This window comes from Polistes fuscatus, unplaced genomic scaffold, assembly GCF_010416935.1.
Source record: "Polistes fuscatus isolate 324 unplaced genomic scaffold, CU_Pfus_HIC Scaffold2, whole genome shotgun sequence".
In the NCBI taxonomy this organism is placed as follows: domain Eukaryota; kingdom Metazoa; phylum Arthropoda; class Insecta; order Hymenoptera; family Vespidae; genus Polistes; species Polistes fuscatus.
This window is the reverse complement of record NW_025113096.1, coordinates 1,459,159-1,479,919: the sequence shown is the minus strand read 5'-3', so window position 1 is coordinate 1,479,919 and position 20,761 is coordinate 1,459,159. Positions and strand designations below refer to the sequence as shown.

The 20,761-nt window shown below is 26.3% G+C and overlaps 6 protein-coding genes across 8 annotated transcripts; 4 read left to right on the top strand and 2 right to left on the bottom strand.

The window, feature by feature from the left end:
- The first annotated feature begins 89 nt into the window (after positions 1-89).
- LOC122516719 (E3 ubiquitin-protein ligase LRSAM1-like) lies at positions 90-4,527 on the top strand. 3 transcript variants are annotated; one of them, XM_043634767.1, is made up of 13 exons: positions 91-468; positions 999-1,241; positions 1,389-1,802; positions 1,873-1,902; positions 2,128-2,229; positions 2,332-2,440; positions 2,578-2,739; positions 2,817-2,916; positions 2,983-3,226; positions 3,302-3,427; positions 3,517-3,711; positions 3,802-4,005; positions 4,092-4,527. In XM_043634767.1, exons 1-13 carry the CDS (start codon positions 391-393, stop codon positions 4,245-4,247), a joined length of 2,163 nt encoding a protein of 720 aa, XP_043490702.1. In that variant the 5' UTR covers positions 91-390; the 3' UTR covers positions 4,248-4,527. The 3 variants fall into 3 exon arrangements, with proteins under 3 accessions (XP_043490704.1, XP_043490703.1, XP_043490702.1); XM_043634769.1 differs by lacking the exon at positions 1,873-1,902 and having other exon boundaries at positions 90-468; positions 1,389-1,763; XM_043634768.1 differs by lacking the exon at positions 1,873-1,902 and having other exon boundaries at positions 90-468.
- A 1,175-nt stretch (positions 4,528-5,702) lies between these two features.
- On the bottom strand, positions 5,703-6,607 carry LOC122516722 (DNA polymerase epsilon subunit 3). Its single transcript, XM_043634771.1, has 2 exons — positions 6,425-6,607; positions 5,703-6,167 (listed from the first exon to the last, which is right to left on the bottom strand). The coding sequence occupies exon 2, from the start codon at positions 6,144-6,146 to the stop codon at positions 5,766-5,768; it is 381 nt and encodes a 126-aa protein (XP_043490706.1). The 5' UTR covers positions 6,147-6,167; positions 6,425-6,607; the 3' UTR covers positions 5,703-5,765.
- A 245-nt stretch (positions 6,608-6,852) lies between these two features.
- On the top strand, positions 6,853-9,156 carry LOC122516721 (gamma-soluble NSF attachment protein-like). The gene is made up of 8 exons (XM_043634770.1): positions 6,853-7,134; positions 7,225-7,292; positions 7,364-7,448; positions 7,556-7,573; positions 7,663-7,870; positions 7,934-8,182; positions 8,270-8,521; positions 8,615-9,156. Exons 1-8 carry the CDS (start codon positions 7,085-7,087, stop codon positions 8,783-8,785), a joined length of 1,101 nt encoding a protein of 366 aa, XP_043490705.1. The 5' UTR covers positions 6,853-7,084; the 3' UTR covers positions 8,786-9,156.
- A 1,171-nt stretch (positions 9,157-10,327) lies between these two features.
- On the top strand, positions 10,328-12,586 carry LOC122516718 (protein MCM10 homolog). Its single transcript, XM_043634766.1, has one exon. It carries the CDS (start codon positions 10,369-10,371, stop codon positions 12,460-12,462), a length of 2,094 nt encoding a protein of 697 aa, XP_043490701.1. The 5' UTR covers positions 10,328-10,368; the 3' UTR covers positions 12,463-12,586.
- A 504-nt stretch (positions 12,587-13,090) lies between these two features.
- LOC122516717 (nucleoporin Nup37) lies at positions 13,091-14,466 on the top strand. Its single transcript, XM_043634765.1, has 4 exons — positions 13,091-13,344; positions 13,489-13,686; positions 13,760-14,127; positions 14,208-14,466. Exons 1-4 carry the CDS (start codon positions 13,195-13,197, stop codon positions 14,458-14,460), a joined length of 969 nt encoding a protein of 322 aa, XP_043490700.1. The 5' UTR covers positions 13,091-13,194; the 3' UTR covers positions 14,461-14,466.
- A 158-nt stretch (positions 14,467-14,624) lies between these two features.
- Positions 14,625-20,352, bottom strand: LOC122516716 (gem-associated protein 5). The gene is made up of 15 exons (XM_043634764.1): positions 20,066-20,352; positions 19,372-19,701; positions 18,618-19,300; positions 18,280-18,535; positions 17,958-18,189; positions 17,804-17,888; positions 17,341-17,722; positions 16,917-17,241; positions 16,609-16,842; positions 16,398-16,545; positions 16,037-16,294; positions 15,764-15,974; positions 15,492-15,698; positions 15,003-15,423; positions 14,625-14,921 (listed from the first exon to the last, which is right to left on the bottom strand). Exons 2-15 carry the CDS (start codon positions 19,678-19,680, stop codon positions 14,686-14,688), a joined length of 3,987 nt encoding a protein of 1,328 aa, XP_043490699.1. The 5' UTR covers positions 19,681-19,701; positions 20,066-20,352; the 3' UTR covers positions 14,625-14,685.
- Positions 20,353-20,761: the final 409 nt, after the last annotated feature.

Genomic DNA, 20,761 nt, shown 5'->3' with positions numbered 1-20,761 from the left:
ATATATTATATTGTGATAGATAATAATTAAAAGTCGTTGCATTTTCTGCAAGTACTGTACATTGTGATGAGTATGTATACGATTGGTCCGGGTTAGATGTAATAAGTATGTATAGTAAGTGTTAGTTCGATGTCTGACAGGGAGGTGTACCGTGCGTGTTCCCTCAACTCTAACAGCAAATGACTACATTGCCAATTAACGTACTTGTTCGCGATAGACGCAATATACGAAGTTATACAGTGAACAGTAAGAATGCTTTGACAGATGATACGTGTCTTATTCGTTTATGGTTCGCTAAAGGAAACGAAATCACGTCACCACGAACGAAATCAAACCGATGACAATGTAAATTTTATATGCCACATATCACTGTCATGACACATTCGATTAATGATGTCTCTGATAAATAAACATGGGAGCAAAGTTAATATGGATTACAAAGCTCGTCTCGAGTATAAATTATATCTGGTATGTGTCATCATCAATATGATTTTGAGGTTAATTTAAACATATATCTATTCCTCATTGTACTACACAACAACGTCAATTGTTACGATCGATTTGATCCTCTTCCTCCTCCTCCCCCTACTCTCTTTTGTTGTCTATTGTTTTTTATACATTTTTTTATTTTATTTTATTTCTTTCAAATTACGTAGCATTAGTATAGCAAACGTATCTTCGAACACAAAATGAGAAATAACTGTTGAAAAATTGTCCATGCACTCGATGCATAATATGATGTCAATAACACTGATTTGACGCATGACTTTGTTATATCTAACTGAAAATAATCATAATGTTGTTACTATGGTATTGATCTGTCAGTGTAATGTCGATTATTATGTTATATAGAAAGATAGTTTTATTATGATATTGAATTTTATTGTTGTTTCTTTGTAGCTTTTTTCTATTATATAAATATTTAAGTTCTAATTATGTGTATAACAATATTATATATATATATTATGATAATTATAATATTTATTAACATACGATAGGCAAGGGAAAATCCAGAACCTGTTTTTGATATCTCTGAATGTGCCCTAAAAACTGTGCCACCTGGGATTTATTCGTTATGCAAAGTCTTTAGGAAGAAAATCCTATGGATGTACCATAATAAGTTGTCTTCTCTTTCGGGTGGAGGTACCTTAAATGATCTATCTTTGCTTACTGTCTTAGATCTTCATGGAAATCAATTTAGCACTTTGCCTCCTGACATTATGTGTCTTGTTTCACTCAAGGTATAAAAGTATTATATTATAAAAAAATATATTATATTATATTTCATTTTGAAATGTAATTATATACCTAGCATCATTAATTTGATATATATATATATATAAATATACGTACATAACAAAAAACTTCTTTTTCTATTTATACTTCAGGAATTATACCTACAGGAAAATAATATAAGCAAACTACCCAATGAAATAGCACATTTAACTAAATTAACTATCTTAAATGTATCAAGAAATAATTTGAAACAATTACCAGAAGTTATTGGTAAACTTCAACACCTTATTAATTTGGATATTAGTTACAATAAACCTCTTCAAAAACTCCCTAAGTCTCTGGGCTATCTACAATTAATAACAACTTTGAATATCGATGGATTAAAATTATCTTATCCGTCAGAAGATATTTTGAGCGGGGGTACAATTGTAATCATTGCATTTTTAGCAAATGAATCTGGAATTGAATATTCCCCTGAAGATTCGGTTTCAGACAATAACTTGTCCAGAGACATAAGCTCGGAAAATGTACAAGCAATATACTATGATAAGAATAGTGATGTACAGGTATTGCATGTTGACTGCTTGCCATTTGATGTTGTAATGCATGTTTTAATGTTATTATTTTTGTTTTTAGGAAAAATTGCAGCAGTTAGAAAAAACAAAGGCATGCATAGCTATTTTTATGTTTCAAACTATTTTGTATCAATATCATTGCTTTTTATATATATTGTTTTATTATTTAACATTATTATATTTATTTCATTAGTAAGATTATAAGTTTCTTCTATTTTATACCATTGATTATATTAATTTTATTGAAGTAATACGCGTGTATAGTAATAATTGCTTGTACATCAATTTTTATACTATAAGATTATTTAATTTACAGGAGCAACGTCAATTTGCATTATTAGAAGTAGAAAGAAATATTAAACAACAGAAAGAATATGAAATTGAGGTTCAATCTATGTTAAAGGCTCATAAGCAAAAGGTATTTTAAATTTATATATATAACAATGAAAATTGAATTTATTTTTTCGGATACAAGATAGAATTTTATAATTAGGTATGCTCTGTTTTCTTAATTTTTTAGCTGTTAAAAGACTTAGCCCTACAACAAACTCAGTTCGAACATAAATTAGAAAAAGTACAAAAAGAAAGGGACACTAATAGAGCACGTTTGCTTTCCTACATTTCTAATGGTATATCAATTTCATTGTTATTTTTAAATTTAATAATAAAAACAATTAAAGATTTATAACAATTCTTCTAATGGAAATATAATTTATATTATTTGATATTTATTCACGATTCAACAATACCATTAACTTATTTTTAGCTGAAAAAGAAGCTGATAATGTAATAAAGGAATTTTTAAGAAATAGTGAAGAAGAAAGACAAACTCAAGCTGAGCTATTAGAACGAGAAGCACAAGAAGAAATGCAATTATTATCGTCTTGTCATTCAGAACAGTTCATGTTTCGTACAAAGGATACTCTCTGTAAGATTTGTGTATTTTATAATTTAATAAAAGTAATATTAGACATATTATATTTATATTTATTATATTTCTTTTAGTGGCAATGGAAGAGTTATTAGAGGAAGAATTATATAGGACAAGAAAATTGGAAGAACATACTAATTACAAAAATTATACTGCACAATCACTATTATCTTTGTTAGTATTTCACGAAATAGTTTCAATAAATATTTTTTTTCTATTATTAAAATTTTGAAATTACAGGGAAGTAAGGCAGAACGATCATCTTGCACAAATTGTACAAAATCAAGAAAAGAGTAGACAAGATCTTATTGACAAAATACGTCAAGATGAAGTGTTACAAAAAGTCGCAGTAGCAGCTTTATTAGAACGCAGTGATGCACGGTCTTGGAGTATTATGCAACAAGTGAATTTGGTCCAATCACAATTAGCTGCGTTAACTAATATAGAACTAGAAAGAAGAAAATTTGAAATGAACCAACAACTTGTAAGTCGATTCAGTAAATTATATTTTATAATAGACTTTACTGTTATTTATTCATAAACCATTATGTATTTGTAGAATGAAATTTCTGAGCGAAGAGTAGCATTAAGTGCTATACTTATCGATTTATTAGAACAACAAAAAAATAGAAGAGATCAACTTCTGGAAACCATTAATCATATTGAACAGAAACGATCTAGTAGTGTAATTATCTATTTCATTTTTTTATTTTACTTAAATATTAATTTGACTTAATTTTTTTATTCTTTTTCGATTTTGTATTTATCTTAAAGGATTTAAGAAGAAGCAGTCAATTTTGGTTAATGCAGTACCATTCGTTAATGGAAACTCGTCCTCAGGGTTTATTAGAGATGCTAGAACCTACATTAGTGCGGCATGTTGCAATTGCAGGAGCACTACACTGCCTACCTTTTTTAGCTACATTACCATCGTTATTACCAAATATTAATGATGAACAATTAAAAGCTGTGCGTAAAAATAACTAGTATAATTTCTTTTAATAGTTAAATAATTTAACAATTTAAATGCATTTTTGCTAAAAATCCAAAACTTTTCAGATTGGTATAACAAATGAGCGAGATTGTGCTGCTATAAAGATGGCTGTTGAAAATTATTTGGCTGAAATGAAAATAAATGAAGATAATTCACCAACATTGCCTTCTGCACCACCTGAAGAAGCTTCTACTAGTTATAACCAACCTGAAATTGATATTGCAAAAAGTATTAATACTGCTGAATGTGTGGTTTGTCTTGATTTACAGGTGAGTTCAATGGATATTTTTTTAATTAGATAGATTATATAGACATACAAATTACTCTTATTATTTTTTGTTTTTTATTTTTATAGTGTGAAGTAATTTTTTTACCATGTGGACATTTGTGTTGTTGCTCTAATTGTGCAAATATGGTTTCATCGGAATGTCCCATGTGCCGAAGTACTATAGAACGCAAAATGAAAATTTTTAAACCCATAAGCCATGAGATGCCTTTTTTAAAAGATTAGAATACCAGTTACTGGTTATTTTTAAGATACAGTGCGTAATATACACATAATAAAAAATAAATATATTACAATATATACATTTTTAATAATAACTAATGTTTATCATTGTATTTAGATGTGACCATTTATTTATTATGCATTTCATATTTCTCTATATCATACTTCATTAATTTAATTAATAAATTAGACCACGTTTACAATCTAGCATAAACTTTATAAAAATGTTCCTTTTATAAATGCATCTATAGTCATAATCATAATAAAAAAAAATAAGAATGCATCATATTCGTATACGTATGTCTTTTTAATGACTTAAGGTATAAATAATTAAGATAGGTAAAGTTTGCCAAATAACAAAAATATTACAAAAATATTATCAAACGAAAGTTAAAGAATTATTATTTTTCTTTTATTGAAATATTATTAAATATTACTAAACGAAATGATCAATTCTAATTATGTTGTCTAAAAAATGATCTTAGTATGTATATATGCAACATAACAGTTTATCTACGTTATTCGATTAAAAAATTTCTTGACATAGATTGCATAAAGCAATGTGTTGTAAGATAAATAAAATTTGATTATTTTATGCTTAATTTAAAAAAGTTTACAAATAATCAACTTATAAAGTAAAAGTTCATACATAATCAAGTAATACAATAACTAATTTTTTTTTAAACTATGCTAAAATAAAGACTAGATTTTGTATATAAAATATTACCAAAACATATCAGTCACCACAAAACAATACACATCCCATATCTATAACCAAAATAAATATGCAAGTTAAATTTTCTAAGTAATTTCTATAAAGGTTGTAGAATAAGCAATAAAATTCGCATATAATTTTACATTTAATCCAAGTACAATGAAAATAAAAATAAATTAAGATTTTTATTAATCATCTCAATCTACTATAAAAATTGTAAATGTTGTATTAAATATGATTTTAAAATAATATAACTTTACTTCTACATACTCCAATAATGATATTAGATATTTAAATCTAGAACGACAACCTAAATTAATTTCGAAATATTATTTAATCTAATAGTAATGTCAAGAAACGTAGTGTAAAATATTTTTAAACAAACATTTATGACATTTTTATAAAAAGAAAAAAAAAATTAACAACCATCACAGTAATTATAAACATTTCTTATGACATTTGAATATGATTTGCTTGTATATAATGGTCATGTACAAAATTAATCTATTAAAATGTATGCGAAAAAGAAAATGATATTTATCATGATAAAAATATAGCAAAGAAAATATATACAAAAATCATTGTTATTATAAAATGTAAGTGATACTTTTATCCATTTTCGCAAGAAGAAATTCGCAAAAAGAATAAATACATTTATGAGAAAGCGAACATTATACAGTTATATTTGATAATTATTATATAGTGGTTATAATAAATATAAAACAATGTAAAAAAAACTACACTTTTGTCGGTTGACTTTATATTATCAAGAAATATTTATACAAAAACGTTATTTCTCAACAATGTTATAAATTATCCTTTCCAGTATCTTCCTCTTCAACTATTTCATCTTCCTCTTTTTTGGACTGCTTTTTCTTAGTAGCATCTTTCTTTTCTTTCTGTGTTCTTTTAAAATTTTCTAATGATTCTTGTAATGGATCTACAAACTGATCAAAATCTATATCTGCCATTGCTTGTAAAACATCTGCCCCGCTAATAGTTTTATGATTTGCTTTTTTAGCTATTATGTTTGCTGATGACGTTAAATATAAAATAAAAATTGATGAAGCTTTAGCAATAGCAGTTCTCGCATCTTTTCCTATAGTAACTCCATCGGGCAAAGCTTCCTTTATAATCCTAGTAACAACCGCATTTGGAAGATTTAAATCTTCTAATCGTTCAGCCATTTGATTATTTTGTATTAAAGCCTGAGTAAAGAAACGAAAAAATAAAATGTTAAATAACCTGAGTTTACTTCTAAGATCATTTCTTTTAAAAGAAAATAATTGAATATAATTATTATTAATATATACTTTTAATGGCATAGAGATATTTATTTAACATTTTATTAATATTTATTTACATATGCGTACATATTATCTAAGTTAACACTTTTTGTATAGGTTATATAACATAATACATGAAGAAGTACAAATTTAAAGTAATGTCTGTATGTTGCATTTACCTTCAATATTTAATGTTACGATGTGTGTTTCTGCACATATGCACTTCTTCAGAAATTTGTATACTTTTAACAAAAAATAAGATTTCATAAAACACTGTTCTATTATTTTCCCGCTGTTTTTCTCTAAAAGCCATTATAATAAACAATCACAAAAGTTTGACCATAAAATCGAAACTAAAAAGAATTTAATAGAACGGATAATGAATATACTGTAGAGACTCCATAATTCGCCGCTAGGTGTCATTTTTAGCATTTATTTTGATTAATTGTCAAAAAAAAAAGGCCTTTCTTTTCTCACTGATGATTATATAACAATACTAATAAAATCAAATTATCGTGTAAAATTTGTGTTGATCATGTATCATATTTTTATTCAATATGTTTCCAAAAAAGACCAATAAAAAAATATCTGCATGCGAACAACGCCATCTTGTAATGACAGTTATATTGAATGGAGGAAAAAAACGATTTTATACTAGTACTTGTTCTAACTAATGAATATCAATTTTATGGAATGAAAAGATTCTTTCGTCTGCACAGTAGCTTGTCAAAAAATAGGTGTCACAAGTAATATTAGAATCGAACATCACTCGATTCCTTAAGGAAAGGATTTATCGAAGAGAAAAAGGGTGATTATCAACTGACATCATTTGGAGAAAAATGTCAAAGATCGAAGAAGGCAACGCTCACATACGGCAAGCTGAAAAAAGGTACTATTATTGAATAATGAAAGAAATAATGTTAAGTATTAATTTCCAACGTGAAAGAAAAAAATGTTTGTTTTAACATAATTGTTATAGCTTAAAAACTTCTTTATTGAAATGGAAGCCTGATTTCGATTACGCTGCTGACGAGTATACACATGCAGGTAAAATATTATTTAATCAAGTTTCGCAAATGATCGAATTTATTAATACATTTATTTGATATTTATTTTAGCTACTTGTTTTCGAATTGCCAAATCATATCAACAATGTAGAGATTGTTTAATGAAAGCTTCTTCTTGTTATAAACAAAATAAATCGTATCCTTTGATAAATCAATATTGTTCCATTACATATGTTATAATATGATTCATTAGTATTAGTAATATTTATTTGATTGCATTTATTATCCTAAATCATATAATAGATGGTTTCATGCAGCAAAGTAAGTATTCATTGTTATATCTATCTAATTTATCTAAGAAAAGCATTAATATTATGTCACGCTTGAAATCATCAAGATTCGTTTTACAGGAGTATAGAACAAACTTTATTAATTTGCAAAGAAATGGGCAATCTTTCGGATGTACCACAACTTGCACACAATTCTTGCTCTTTATATCAACAACATGGTTCACCTGAATCAGGTGCTACAGTACTCGATAAAGCAGGAAAATTGATAGAATCAACACAACCAGAACAAGCTTTAGAATTATTTAAGCGTGCAGCAGATATTGTGATGGTATAAATTACTTATTGCATAAAATTAATATTAAGTTTATAAAAATATTTTTTTCGATTAAAGGGTGAAGATAGTCCAAGACAAGCAGCGGAATATATGAGTAAGGTAGCAAGACTCATGGTGAAACTTCAAATGTACGATAATGCTGCGGATGCCATTCGCAGAGAAATAGGAATGCATCAACAAATAGATCATATACAATCGGTGGGTCGTTTGGCAGTAGCCTTAGTATTAGTACAATTAGCACGTGGTGATCAAGTTGCTGCAGAAAAGGCATTTAAAGAATGGGGCAATTATTGCGATGCGCCTGAGGTATTTTTAAAAATAAATATAATCTTTTATATAAAATATTTTCTACTAATTGTCTTTAGCAACTAACATCATCAATTTATTATATAGGTTCAAACTTTGGAAATGCTCTTACAAGCATATGATAATGAAGACGCAGATGCAGCTAGATCTGCTCTAAACAGTCCTTTTATTAAACACATGGATGTCGAATATGCTAAACTTGCTAGAGGTTTGCCTCTACCGCAGCAAATATATGCTGTACCACCTGCAGGTATAAGGGCAAATGCAGCAGAGTCGTATGTTTCACCTAATGCTAATAAATTAATTGGACAAGCTACAGTTGAAGCCGAAGTCAATTCTGTAAGTATACGATAAATATATATTTGCATTTATAATTTTCTTTTAAACATATATTTTTACATAATATATTTCAATATTATTTTCAATTAATAGAAAGATGATGGTGCTGTTGCTGGTACTGCAGTTACTGTTGCTGCCGCCGCTATATCTAACGATACAATGGAACAAATACCAGATAAAGTAGAAGATGAAAAATCTAATGTAACTTCGCAGAATTTGGAGACAAATGAAGATGCGGATGAATATGAAGATGGATTGTGTTGATTGCCTTCTTTATAAAATACTAAAATCTTATTTAAGATTCCACATACACATAGAACCTAATTTCAACTATAATTTCGTACATTATTCCATTTAAATAATATATAATGTTAAAGATGAATCGAATATATGCAAGACGACGCTTGTAATATAAGAGTACAATTCTTAAATGTATTGAAAATTAAGATATACTCTGCAGGCCATGTAGAAGATGGAACAGCAGTATAAATATTTATCATATACATATATATGTGTGCGTATGTGTGTATGTGCGTGTGCATGTTATTTCTGCAGAAAGATTTAAACAGAAGTAATACGAATTTATGTTAATACATGATAGATATATATACTACAACACATGCTTTAAGCAAAAACAAATATATTATATTTGAAGGCAAACAAATTGCTTTATACTATAGATTAGAATAGATTACTATATTATATAAACCTCACAGTGTATCTGAAACTAATGAGGCCTTCTGTTAAGTCTTCTATAAGACATTAGTTTTACTGCAGACAAATTTATATAATTTTATTTATATTTTTAATCGAGTTTTGTAAATCTTGCATTTATTATTATTTACTATATTATTAATAAAGCGCTTTGACTAGTTCTAATAATATTATTTAATATTATTTATGTTATATTATATAATGTCAAAAATTGTTAACTATGTTTAAATAAGTTTTTTTTTTCAAAAGTTATAAATAAAGAAAATGATATTTGACACAACAACCCTTTATTATTTTTTTGCATTAATAATCATACAAAACTATAATTGGTTATATAACGTTAATCTATTAACGAATAAATATTTGTAAGAATTAGAAATTAAATTCTTTATCATCACAAAGAATTTACGAATAAATCCTAATATTTGAATCCTTCTTATAATAAATTAAAAACGTTATTATATCATAACTAGTAATTGAAGTAATTGAATAACAAAAAAAAAATCGAATTTCAAATTATTTTTTAATTATAAGCGAGTAAAAAAATTCGTAAGATATTAACAAATGAATGATACTAATAAAATATATTTTATTGTCTAATTGAAAACGCGCCATGACAATTCGTGATTGGTTGCTTGCTTATTCACGATGATCACGTGACTTAATATATTATTCTTTATAATTATTTAAAATATTTCTAAACATCTATATATATATATATATTTTTTGTTACTTTTTACAATCTTCCAATAGGTACTTGCTATAAAATTAAATAATATATATTCTTTCTTATATAATGAATACATATGAAAACTTTATAAGATTCCCAACTATATAAGATATGAACCATGCTTGTAAATTGGCGGGTGAATCATAATAAACCTAATAAAGAAAGTTTTCCGGTGCATCACATTATGTTAAATGCATTCGTATTTATAAACGAATTACGTAGCTTGACATATGATAATATATACTTATTAATATTAATTAAAATAGACAAATCGATCATTATTTAACATATGATCGATATAAAAAACAAAGTTATATTTATCATAAATACTAATATTTCTTATATAGAATAAACACGTTAAATTTAATGTTTACAATTTATTAGAAATTTATCAAGTGCAAATATGGATAGTGACAATGATTCTGATGGAATTAATATTTTAAATGATCTTTTATCGGAAAACGATAAAGAAGAAAATGAATCTACGAAAACCAAAACTATTACAGAGTTGGAATATAATTTTTTGGATTCTGTATCTAACGATACATCCATTGACAAAATAAATAATAAGTGTGATATTAATAATCAGAAGGTAAATAATATTGGAAATATTAACGAAATAATTGGTGATAATATTGATTCTTCGGATGACGAAGATAAACGTTATTTTGAAAAACAAAAGTATTCCGAGTATGGACGTGATATAAAACATTTATTAAAAAATAATGAAATAAAGAAGAAAGAAAATTTGACACCGTATAAAAAAGATAATAGATCATTTTCTGTTAAAAATATTACGTTAAATAATGGTATTACTAACTCATCATTCATCCAAAATGATGTTTACAGCGATCCTTTTTTTGGAATAAGAGTTATTAGTCCACTTATTTCTTCTAAACAAATGAAGGAACAAATGAATGGTAAATTAGCTATAACTATCTCTAAAATAAAAACATCTATATCATCAGGTATGCTGACTAATGATTGGGTGATAGCTGGTGTATTAATTAGCAAATCACCTACTAAAACTTCGCAAAAAGGTTCATCATATTGTATATGGAAAATTAGTGATTTATCTGATAACATGACTACAGTTGCCCTTTTTCTATTTAGTTCTGCTTATAAAACATTTTGGAAAACTACTATTGGTACTGTCATTGGAATTCTAAATCCAAATATACTTGAATCTAAGGATAACTTCGATCAGGCAACGTTGAGTATTGATACTCCACAAAAGATTATGATCATTGGAAAATCTAAAGATTTGGGTAAATGCAAGGCGAATAAGAAAAATGGTGAACCGTGTACAGCTATTGTAAATACTAACCGATGTGAATACTGTGTTTATCATGTCAAACAGGAATATAAAAAATGTTCTAACAGAGCAGATTTAGGATCTAACAATAATGTTCGTGGATTTTCATCTGATTTTTTAAAAAACAAATCCCAAAATAATACTTCACGGATTTTTAATAATAATGGTATGCAACCATTTGTTCCGATACTTGCAAAAGAAAGCGACAAATTGCGAATGCATGATCAAAAACGTTTAGCTCTACTATCTGAAAAGCAATGTGATAAATCTAAATTTATTGGAAAAAGCAAAGAAATTAAAAAGGGAAGCATTTCTGTAGAATTGCAATGTAATCAAACGATAAAAGACAATGATCGAATAAATAAATTGAAAGTTTGGAATAGTAATAAACAATTAAAGATGGAATCAATACCTCCATCTTCGCAATCTACAAGCACTACAAATAAAAGTTTAACTACTACAGAAAGTAAAGAAAAGAAAACAGTAGGAATTTCTTCATTATCAACTCCACGTTTAGGCACAGGTTGCAATAACGGTACGATAGATTTTTCTCAACCAATAACGAAAAGACATATTGATAATGCGAAAAGAAATGCCATTAAATGGGTTCAACAAAATGGAAAAATTAAACCCAAAGATCCAAATAAAATAAATTTGACGAAGGAAGAAAAAAAGGGTGTCAAACGTGCAAGAGAAATTGACGAACAGATAGAAGAAAAACAAGAATCAAAAAAGTCTAAATCCTTACCAAATAATTTTAAAGAATTAATGGAAGCTAAATCTAATCATATAGATCTCATAGAAAAATCATACGAAAAAGAAAAAGAAAAATATTTTAATAAATTAGAAATGACAGAAAAAATGGAAGAAAAGATGTTATCAACCTTTAAAGTAGAGTGTAAAGCTGTGAGATGTTTAATATGTAAATATACTGCATTTTCAGGTTCAGAATTATGTAAAAAACAAAAACATCCACTTCGTGTAATAGATGCTATTAAGCGATTCTTTAAATGTTCAGATTGTGGTAACAGAACTGTTAGTCTTGAAAAATTACCTCTGTTTAGTTGTACTAAATGTAATGGTTCAAATTGGTTACAAGCTGCAATGATGGATGAAAGAAAAACTGATATTATTAGAGAAAGTTTATCTGTGCGTGGTGGTGAAGAAAAATTCTTAGGATGATGATAATTTCAATCCAAAACATATTAACAGATATAAACTTGGAACATTTGCAAAATTTGTCAACAAATGCACAGAAATGTTATTTTTTGTATTTTTATAATGTTCATGCAATTATGCAAGTTTAATATGTATTTAAAAATGCTAAATATCATGATATAAATGTATTAATTTAATTAAAATTTTTGTTTTAATTTCTCCTCTGTTACTGAATTTATATAGAAAATAATTACATTGAAATAAATTTATCATTAGATTAAAAATAAATAATACAGTAAACTGATATAGTATATCGTATAACATACATTATTATGTTCGTGCATTTAATTAAATCTTTTGTTAGATACACATATTATAATCATTTAAAGATATGTCAATTTAACAATCATATCGACCAACTTCGATTGACTATTATCACACTCGATCACTAACGTATAGGGAATATTATATAACACAATTATTTATTGTACTTTATTAATTTAAACATTCACATATAAAAAACAATATTTTAATTTAAAAAAATTACTCGTTAAACATATGAAAAAGTTTGGTAATATTATGCACGCAAAAATTTTGGACAAAAACATGAATTTCTTATTGATCTTATACCAATCTATATTGTACTTTTTCTATGATTATATTTTATTTGGGAAAAGTACTAGTATAGTTTTAAGGTTATGCCGCTTAATTTTAACGCGTGTATTTATATAGTTTGTAGTTAATGAAACAAAAAAAATGGATGAAACATTTAATACACCGCCATCAGTTAAATTAAATTTATCTGGTCAAATTTATTGTGTAGAATTTTCTCCATATGAATGGTCCCAGCAATTAATTTGTATTGGTTTAAAAGAAGAAATCATAGTTGGTACAATCAAATTTCAGGTATCTTAATATCAAATAAATTATTTTTATGTATTAAACGTTGTATTAAAATTTGTTGAAATTATTTCTAACTTTTTAAAATTAATAATTCTTAATATATTCTAGATGTTATTATATATATAAACAAATTATTAAATTTTATAGGAGGAAGATGATACTGTGGAAGACATAGCTTATAATTTAATAAGAACATTTCATCATGACACTAGACCAAATGCTATTGCATGGAGTCCAGAAACAACCCTAAGTGTCGTTCCTAAAATTCTTACTTTTTGTGTCGCTGGTACAGATTTTAGAATACGACTGTACAATAGTAATTTAAATGATATTAATACATACGAGGTACGTTTTCATAAAAAACTTAATAATAATAACATATAATCAAATTATATAAAATAAATTATATTCGTTTAAGATTTTAGAAGGGCACATAGATTATATAAATTCAATTTCTTATGAACCTGAGGGTGAATTATTAGCATCAACATCTGATGATCATACTTGTAAACTTTGGGCTATTAAAGAAGATCAAAAATGTGTTTCAACATTTCATTTAACATCACCTGGGATGAGTGTATGCTGGCATAGTGAAGAATCTGGAAAGTTGTTGGTTGCAGAAAAAAATGGATTAATTCATATGTACAATGTTAGAAATCAGCAAGCAATTATTTCACTTGATGCAGGGGTGCTTCCTTTATCCTCTGCGGATTGGGGTTCTAATCCACTGAAAGTTGTATCTTTAGCAGCTGGAGAATTACTTTTATGGGATGTATCTAGACCCAGGTAAAGAAGATTTTATTTATGTAATCGATCATCTCTTGATTATATTATTATAAATAATATTATAAACATATTTATTTTAGTCGACCATTGGAATCTGGAACACTCTATATCGAAGGTGGTCTTTTAATCAAATTTTTTCCTGCTTACGAACACATTGTAGCAAGTATTGGAAGACCTGATAATCAGTTAAAAGTTAGTAACTTTAAGATAAAACAAGTTATATTACATGGAAAAGTTAAAATTGTAGGAGGTTTATCTTGGCATTATAAATATCCATACGTTTGTGCAGGCAGTGATAGAGAACTTCATTTTTGGAAAATAAAAATTCACTAAATTGAATGTGTTGAAATGTTATTTTTATATTTATAAGATGTCATATTATTATGTATTTTTTTAGATAAGAAATATAGAAATAAATAAATGCATAAAATTTATTTAAAAAAACTTTTCCTGTTATATTTTCTATATACATGGTTTAAAATCTATTTTCTTTTTTGTCTCTTTCTTTCTCTTCTTTTTATTTTGTTTTTTTTTTTTTTTTAATATTATTAATGCTTATTATGACATAGCATTTGTCCATATCTTCTCAAGTTTCGTTGAAAACGTAGATATAAAAGTTTCAGTGAAAAATTTATCTATTAAATCATTAGCTTTATTAAATGCTAAAATAGGACTTGGTGAATTTATACGTTCGTTAATAAATTGTTTCTTTTCGTTTTTAATGCTATCAAGCTTTTTCACTAAAACCGTTTCGTCTTCAATAACTGAACTTTCATCGAATTTTTGCGTTTTACCTACAATAATAATACAAAATAAATTAAATTGTAAAATATACATTAAGTAATGTCAAAAATACTTTATCGTAACAGTTATACCTAAAGTGCTAAGTATTTGAGTCTCTAATTTTGAGATTTCGTTAGTTACAGACCAATATCTCACTGTTTGTTTTTCAATAATATCTTCAAGTACATCTTCTATTAACTGTATTATTTTCATACTTTGATCATTTATAGATACGTTACTATCTTCGTCAACAATCCAATTCAGAAGTCCAACGCACAAATAAGCACGTAAGCTTTTGGATAGGGAACATTTTCGTTCATAAATGCTATTATCCTCTACAGGACTTGTACTATCTAAATATACAAGTACTTTAATAAAAGGACTTCCATGATTACGATGCAATATTTCGAATTTAGAAATAATACTGTATACATTAATCAAATGAGTTAATCGTTTTTCCATTGAATCACAAATTATAGCCATTGCTAACTGGCCACTGGCATTTATCCACAACTGAAATAGAGAATAAATTCATATTTATTTGACTTTAAATATCAAAATTATTCCATTATTATACTTACTGTTGCTTGATTATCCATTACTTGATTAAAGTTATATTGACAAAGGTCATTGTAATAATCTTTATACTCTTCGTAATAATCTTTGCAAATTTGTAATACACCATCTTCAAGTTCACCTTTTATCCAAGCATAAATTGTACTTTCTTTTATATCTTTGTTAATTATCTTTTGCAATTCTACAAATACTTTTACTAGCACCTCTAAATACTGTAAAATTATAATGAGTGTTATATATTACAGTTATTAAATATCAATAAAATGCATTCTTCTACCTTAATTTTTGGAAAACTCTGGATTATATTTTCTGCAATATATATATCTGAATTTTTTAAAGCTTCCATTAAGGCTTGTTCTACTAATGATTTGCTTAAAACACATTCATCAGATAACAATGCTAATTTAGAAGCTATTATTAAACAGTCAACATCTTTTCTACGTGCTAATAAAGAAGCTGCTTCCGAGTAAGCTCCAAGTTTTACATAACTGAAATTAATAATAGTATATAATTATTGTGTACAATAAAGTAACAAATTCGTTTAACCTACCAATGTGCTGCACCTTCAAAATGGCCTTTTCCATATTCAAATTTTGCCCAATTTTTTAGTATTTTTGTTATTATTTCGTCATTAGGATACAACTGAAATTTAGCAAGACAATAAGCTTCTTTGTACATTTGTGCATTTTGGAAAACATCTATTGCTTCGTAAATCTTATGAATACAAAGTAGAAATGATACTGCTTTAGTTGGATTTGATTCAAGTATCAATTGATTTGCATATGCTTCACACATTTCACGCCATGTCCTAAAATATATAAGAATAAATCATTTTAATAAAAACTAAATTTAATAAATCTTTAATTAAAAATCGATATTTGTTTTTAATCGAATAAATAAACACAACTAACATCGTTGAAAGACTTGGCGAAAGTGAAACTAAAGTATCATTAAGACGTTTCTCTTTAACAGCAATTTCCAAGTTTTCTTTAAGATTATTATGCCACATATTCATCTCTGTAACCTCAATGTGATTACCTTGATTAGTAAGTCTAGATTCTGAAAAGAATGATAAAAAATATTACTATATATTTTAATAGTTTATCTATAATATATACTTACCTTCAATATTAAAGATCTCAGAAAGATCTGCGTCTTCACTAAATAAAGAAGGTACTGTAGTTTCTTCTTTTAGTTGATATTCTGAACTAAAAAAATTGTCTTCATCTTTAATAAGAGATTTAATAGATTTAAGGATAGCTAATTTATTGTTCATTATTTTTGAGTGAATTGGAAAATAAGTTTTTTTTTCTTTCATTTTCTTTTGTACCTCTTTTGTAATAGCCGTTGATACCTCTACAATATGAAAAAAAAATAAATATATTATAATTATTTTATAATTTTATATTACTATAAGCTTCATTCAATACCTGTTTTAATTTTTAATAATTCTAAAGGTTTCTTTTCTGTAGTTATTTCCGAAGTATTTATATTTTCAACACGAGGATTATTTGATCCTGTGTTACTATCTTCGTTTAATTTTTGTTTACTCTTTACTGATGTGTTCTTTTTTAAAATAGACTTTCGTTCAGGCATTATGGCTGACTGAGATGATATTCTCCATAAACGTAATGTTAAATCCGCTGATCCTGTTAATATTACATCTGGATCTATGGGACTCCACATACAAGAATAAATACATCCATGATGGTCTACAAATGTTGCTATCACTTCTTGTTTTTCAACATTCCATACCTGATATAATAATATAAAATATAATATAAAATACAAAGTTTTTTATATAATTATTATTTCTAAGTAAACCTAAGAAATATAGGTAATGTATAAAATTACCTGTGCTCTGCAATCAAAACTACATGAAACTAAATATCCACTTAAATGTGGATTCCATGCACAATTAGTAATTTTCTTGCTATGACCATTTAATATAGCATATACTTTGCCAATATTTTTTGAAGACATTTTATTGTCATTTACTTTATTAATTGATTTTGTCAATAGGTTTATCCCATCTATTTTCTCAAAAAGATCTGAAAGATCAAGTATAGTTATGATAGAATCATCATGAGTTACAGCCATATAATTTCTAAAAGGAGAGAATGTTAAATCTGTTGTAGTACTATCAGGATGCCATTTCAAACCATATACTAATTCATTCACAGCACTAATTGAATGACCGCATTCTTCAAAATTGCGATTATAAAATTGAATTGTCCTAAAACAAAATAAAGAAAGTAAAATTAATAAATATTAGAAGTGCATAAATCTTTTTACTTTTAGTTTTAGAAACATTTACCCATTTTGAAATCCTACAGCTAAACACGAAAAATCTGGATTCCATGAAAATTCGGTGCATTTTTTTTTAATTAAGATTGTTGGATCTATAAACAATAATAAAAATCAATATTATTACTGCAAAAAAATAAAATATATCACAATTATATTTTTACCTCGGCTTGGATTGTCTGGTGTATAATATATAAGGTCGCTTTCTCCACAACAATATAAAGTATAATTATTTTCTTTTCCAAGATATGGTCCCCATTGTAATGTATATACAACTGTTGTGTAATATTGCCTGTATAGAATTGGGGGTTTATTACCATTTGTATCAAATACACCAATACGACCTTCCGAAGTTCCAAAAGCTATAAGGTTTTCTTTTGTTGGATGCCATGCAATCTAAGTAGTATGTATTTACTATATTATTATATAATATTTTTAGAAGAATTAAATATGATCATATAATATAATGTATGAAAAAAAACTTACAGATCTTATACTGCCTTTTATCTTCTGCCATAATGTAGTAATATCAAGAGAAGTTTTATGTTGTTCGGATAAATTCCAAATGCGTAACATTGCATCGCCTACTCCAAACGCAATTAGTGAAGTTTCTAAAGGACAAGAAGTTAAACAGTAGACATATCCACCTTGACTAGTAATATCATACTCTATTTCATTACAGTTTTCTTTTATATTACAACAAACAATTTTGCGATCTAGAGATGATGTCCATACTGTAATTCTAAATAATTATACATACAAATTTTATTTTTACTATCAGATCAATTTATAATCATATTTAAAATATTATTCATTTAACTTACGTATTATTTATTTCCAAACTATCATTATTAGTTTTATTAACATTTGGTTCTTTACAAATAAAAAATACTGATCTATTGTGACGAGAATGAACCAATTTAGGTTTATTTTTACGTAATGATTTTAAATTCCAAGCAAGAAGTTCTCCCCAAAATGAACTAGTAAGTAAAAGTGTCGATACTGCCCAACAAACACTAGTCCAATTATTAACAGAGTATTTATTAAACTTATTTCGACTGTGACGAGACTCAAGTGATGAATTTGGCAGAATAATCTCCAATTGATATCTACCATCTCCACCAGCTCTCCATAAAAATACAGATTTATCTTTTCCACCAGAAGCCAAGAGACAATCTTTATTCTCTTCATTGCTTAGAATATTATTTTCTACAGGACACCAAGATAAACTACATATTTCTGCATCATGACCTCTTAGTTTATATCGTATAGATCCTGTTCCTTGTGTATCGACTATATAAACCAATCCAGCTTTAGAACCTACGGCTACAAGATTACAATCATGTGGACATGCAGATAGGCAAGTTGCTGTCATTTTTCCTAGCGGGATTGGCCTACAAGCATTGGAAGGTACATTCCAAGATATTAATAAACCATCATTACTAATGCAATATATTATATTAGGATCTTTGATGCACCAATCGACTCCTATAACAGTTTGTTTTTTCTAAAAAAATTAAAAAGATGTATAAGCTGATTAATAATTAAAGTTTTAAATACAAACAGTAAGATATATACATATGGATATGAGTATGCCAATATTGCTGAGTTATTATCTAAATTCCATATCTTCACTGTATGTTCATCACCACAAGATACTAATAAATTTTTGTTATTATCTCCATAATTGGGTGAAAAAGATAATGCATTGACTCTTTCTTTATGAGCATCTTTAATAATAGAATAATTTAATATCTTGTTATTTTGTTGACGTCTTGTAATTACAATAAAATTGCTTGCTCCCCATGCAATAGTACCATCTTTGGAACATGCACAAATATTATTTAAGTACCAATTTGGAGAAGGTGGCAAAGTTAAGTCATTCATTTTATTTTATCTTTTTATAATCTGAAATTGGATTAAAATGTCATTAATTATTTAACTCAATATTTCATAATCTACTTACGTATTGTTACTTTATAAATATTATATATTATATTTTAAATATATTATGTAATGAATTAATTAAATATCAAATTATGATTATTCATAGTAAAAATAATTATAATTAAAATTTTTCTCTTTGTTTGTTTAATTTCTTTTTTATACATTCTTATGAAAAAAAAAAAAAAAAAAAAAAAACTAGTATTTTAAATTAACGAAATTTTGAGGTTAGTCGGCTTTTCCTTTATAATATAAACTGTTACTATTTAATTACTGTTTATGTCGTTATTAAATGATAATAATTATTAATATTTTCTTAAATACATACCTGCTATAATAAACAAGTCAAGTAGAATTAAGTATTTTAATATTTTTTGTGTTATTCTTCTACTGGATGATGTGCTCAGATCATTCGTATAAGGTAGTTCCTTAACGACTGCGTAAATATTCAAATCTTAAACACATTTAACATTTATATGATGGAAAAAAGAAGATGAAATTGTATATAATAATATTTTGATTATTAGAAGAAATTTATTTGAAAATAAAAGTATAACAAAGTAATCGATTGTTATATTAACTAAGATTATAACAATGCCAAGCGTAGAATAAACATAGAAGTATAAAAAATTGATTTTAATGTATATATGTATATATTGTATTATATATTACTCTTTATATATCTGTAGTATCTTTTCTTTTTATATAAAACCAAGTTTAATCAATACAATTTTATAATATACTTGTTAATTGTTAAAAAATATCAATGTAGATCATATTTAATATTTGAAACGAATAAACAGAGAGAGAGAGAGAGAGAGAGAGATAAAAAATACGATTTTCGCGCCATTAGACTTTTTTTTTATTATTTCATTGTTCATATTGGAACACAAGGAAATTGTATTGTATATTAATTTATTGTTGTATAATATATTATTTAAATACAATTTATTTTAAATAAATTTAAAAATATGACTATATCGAAATAAAATATAAATTTTTATCGAAGTTATCAAAAATAAAT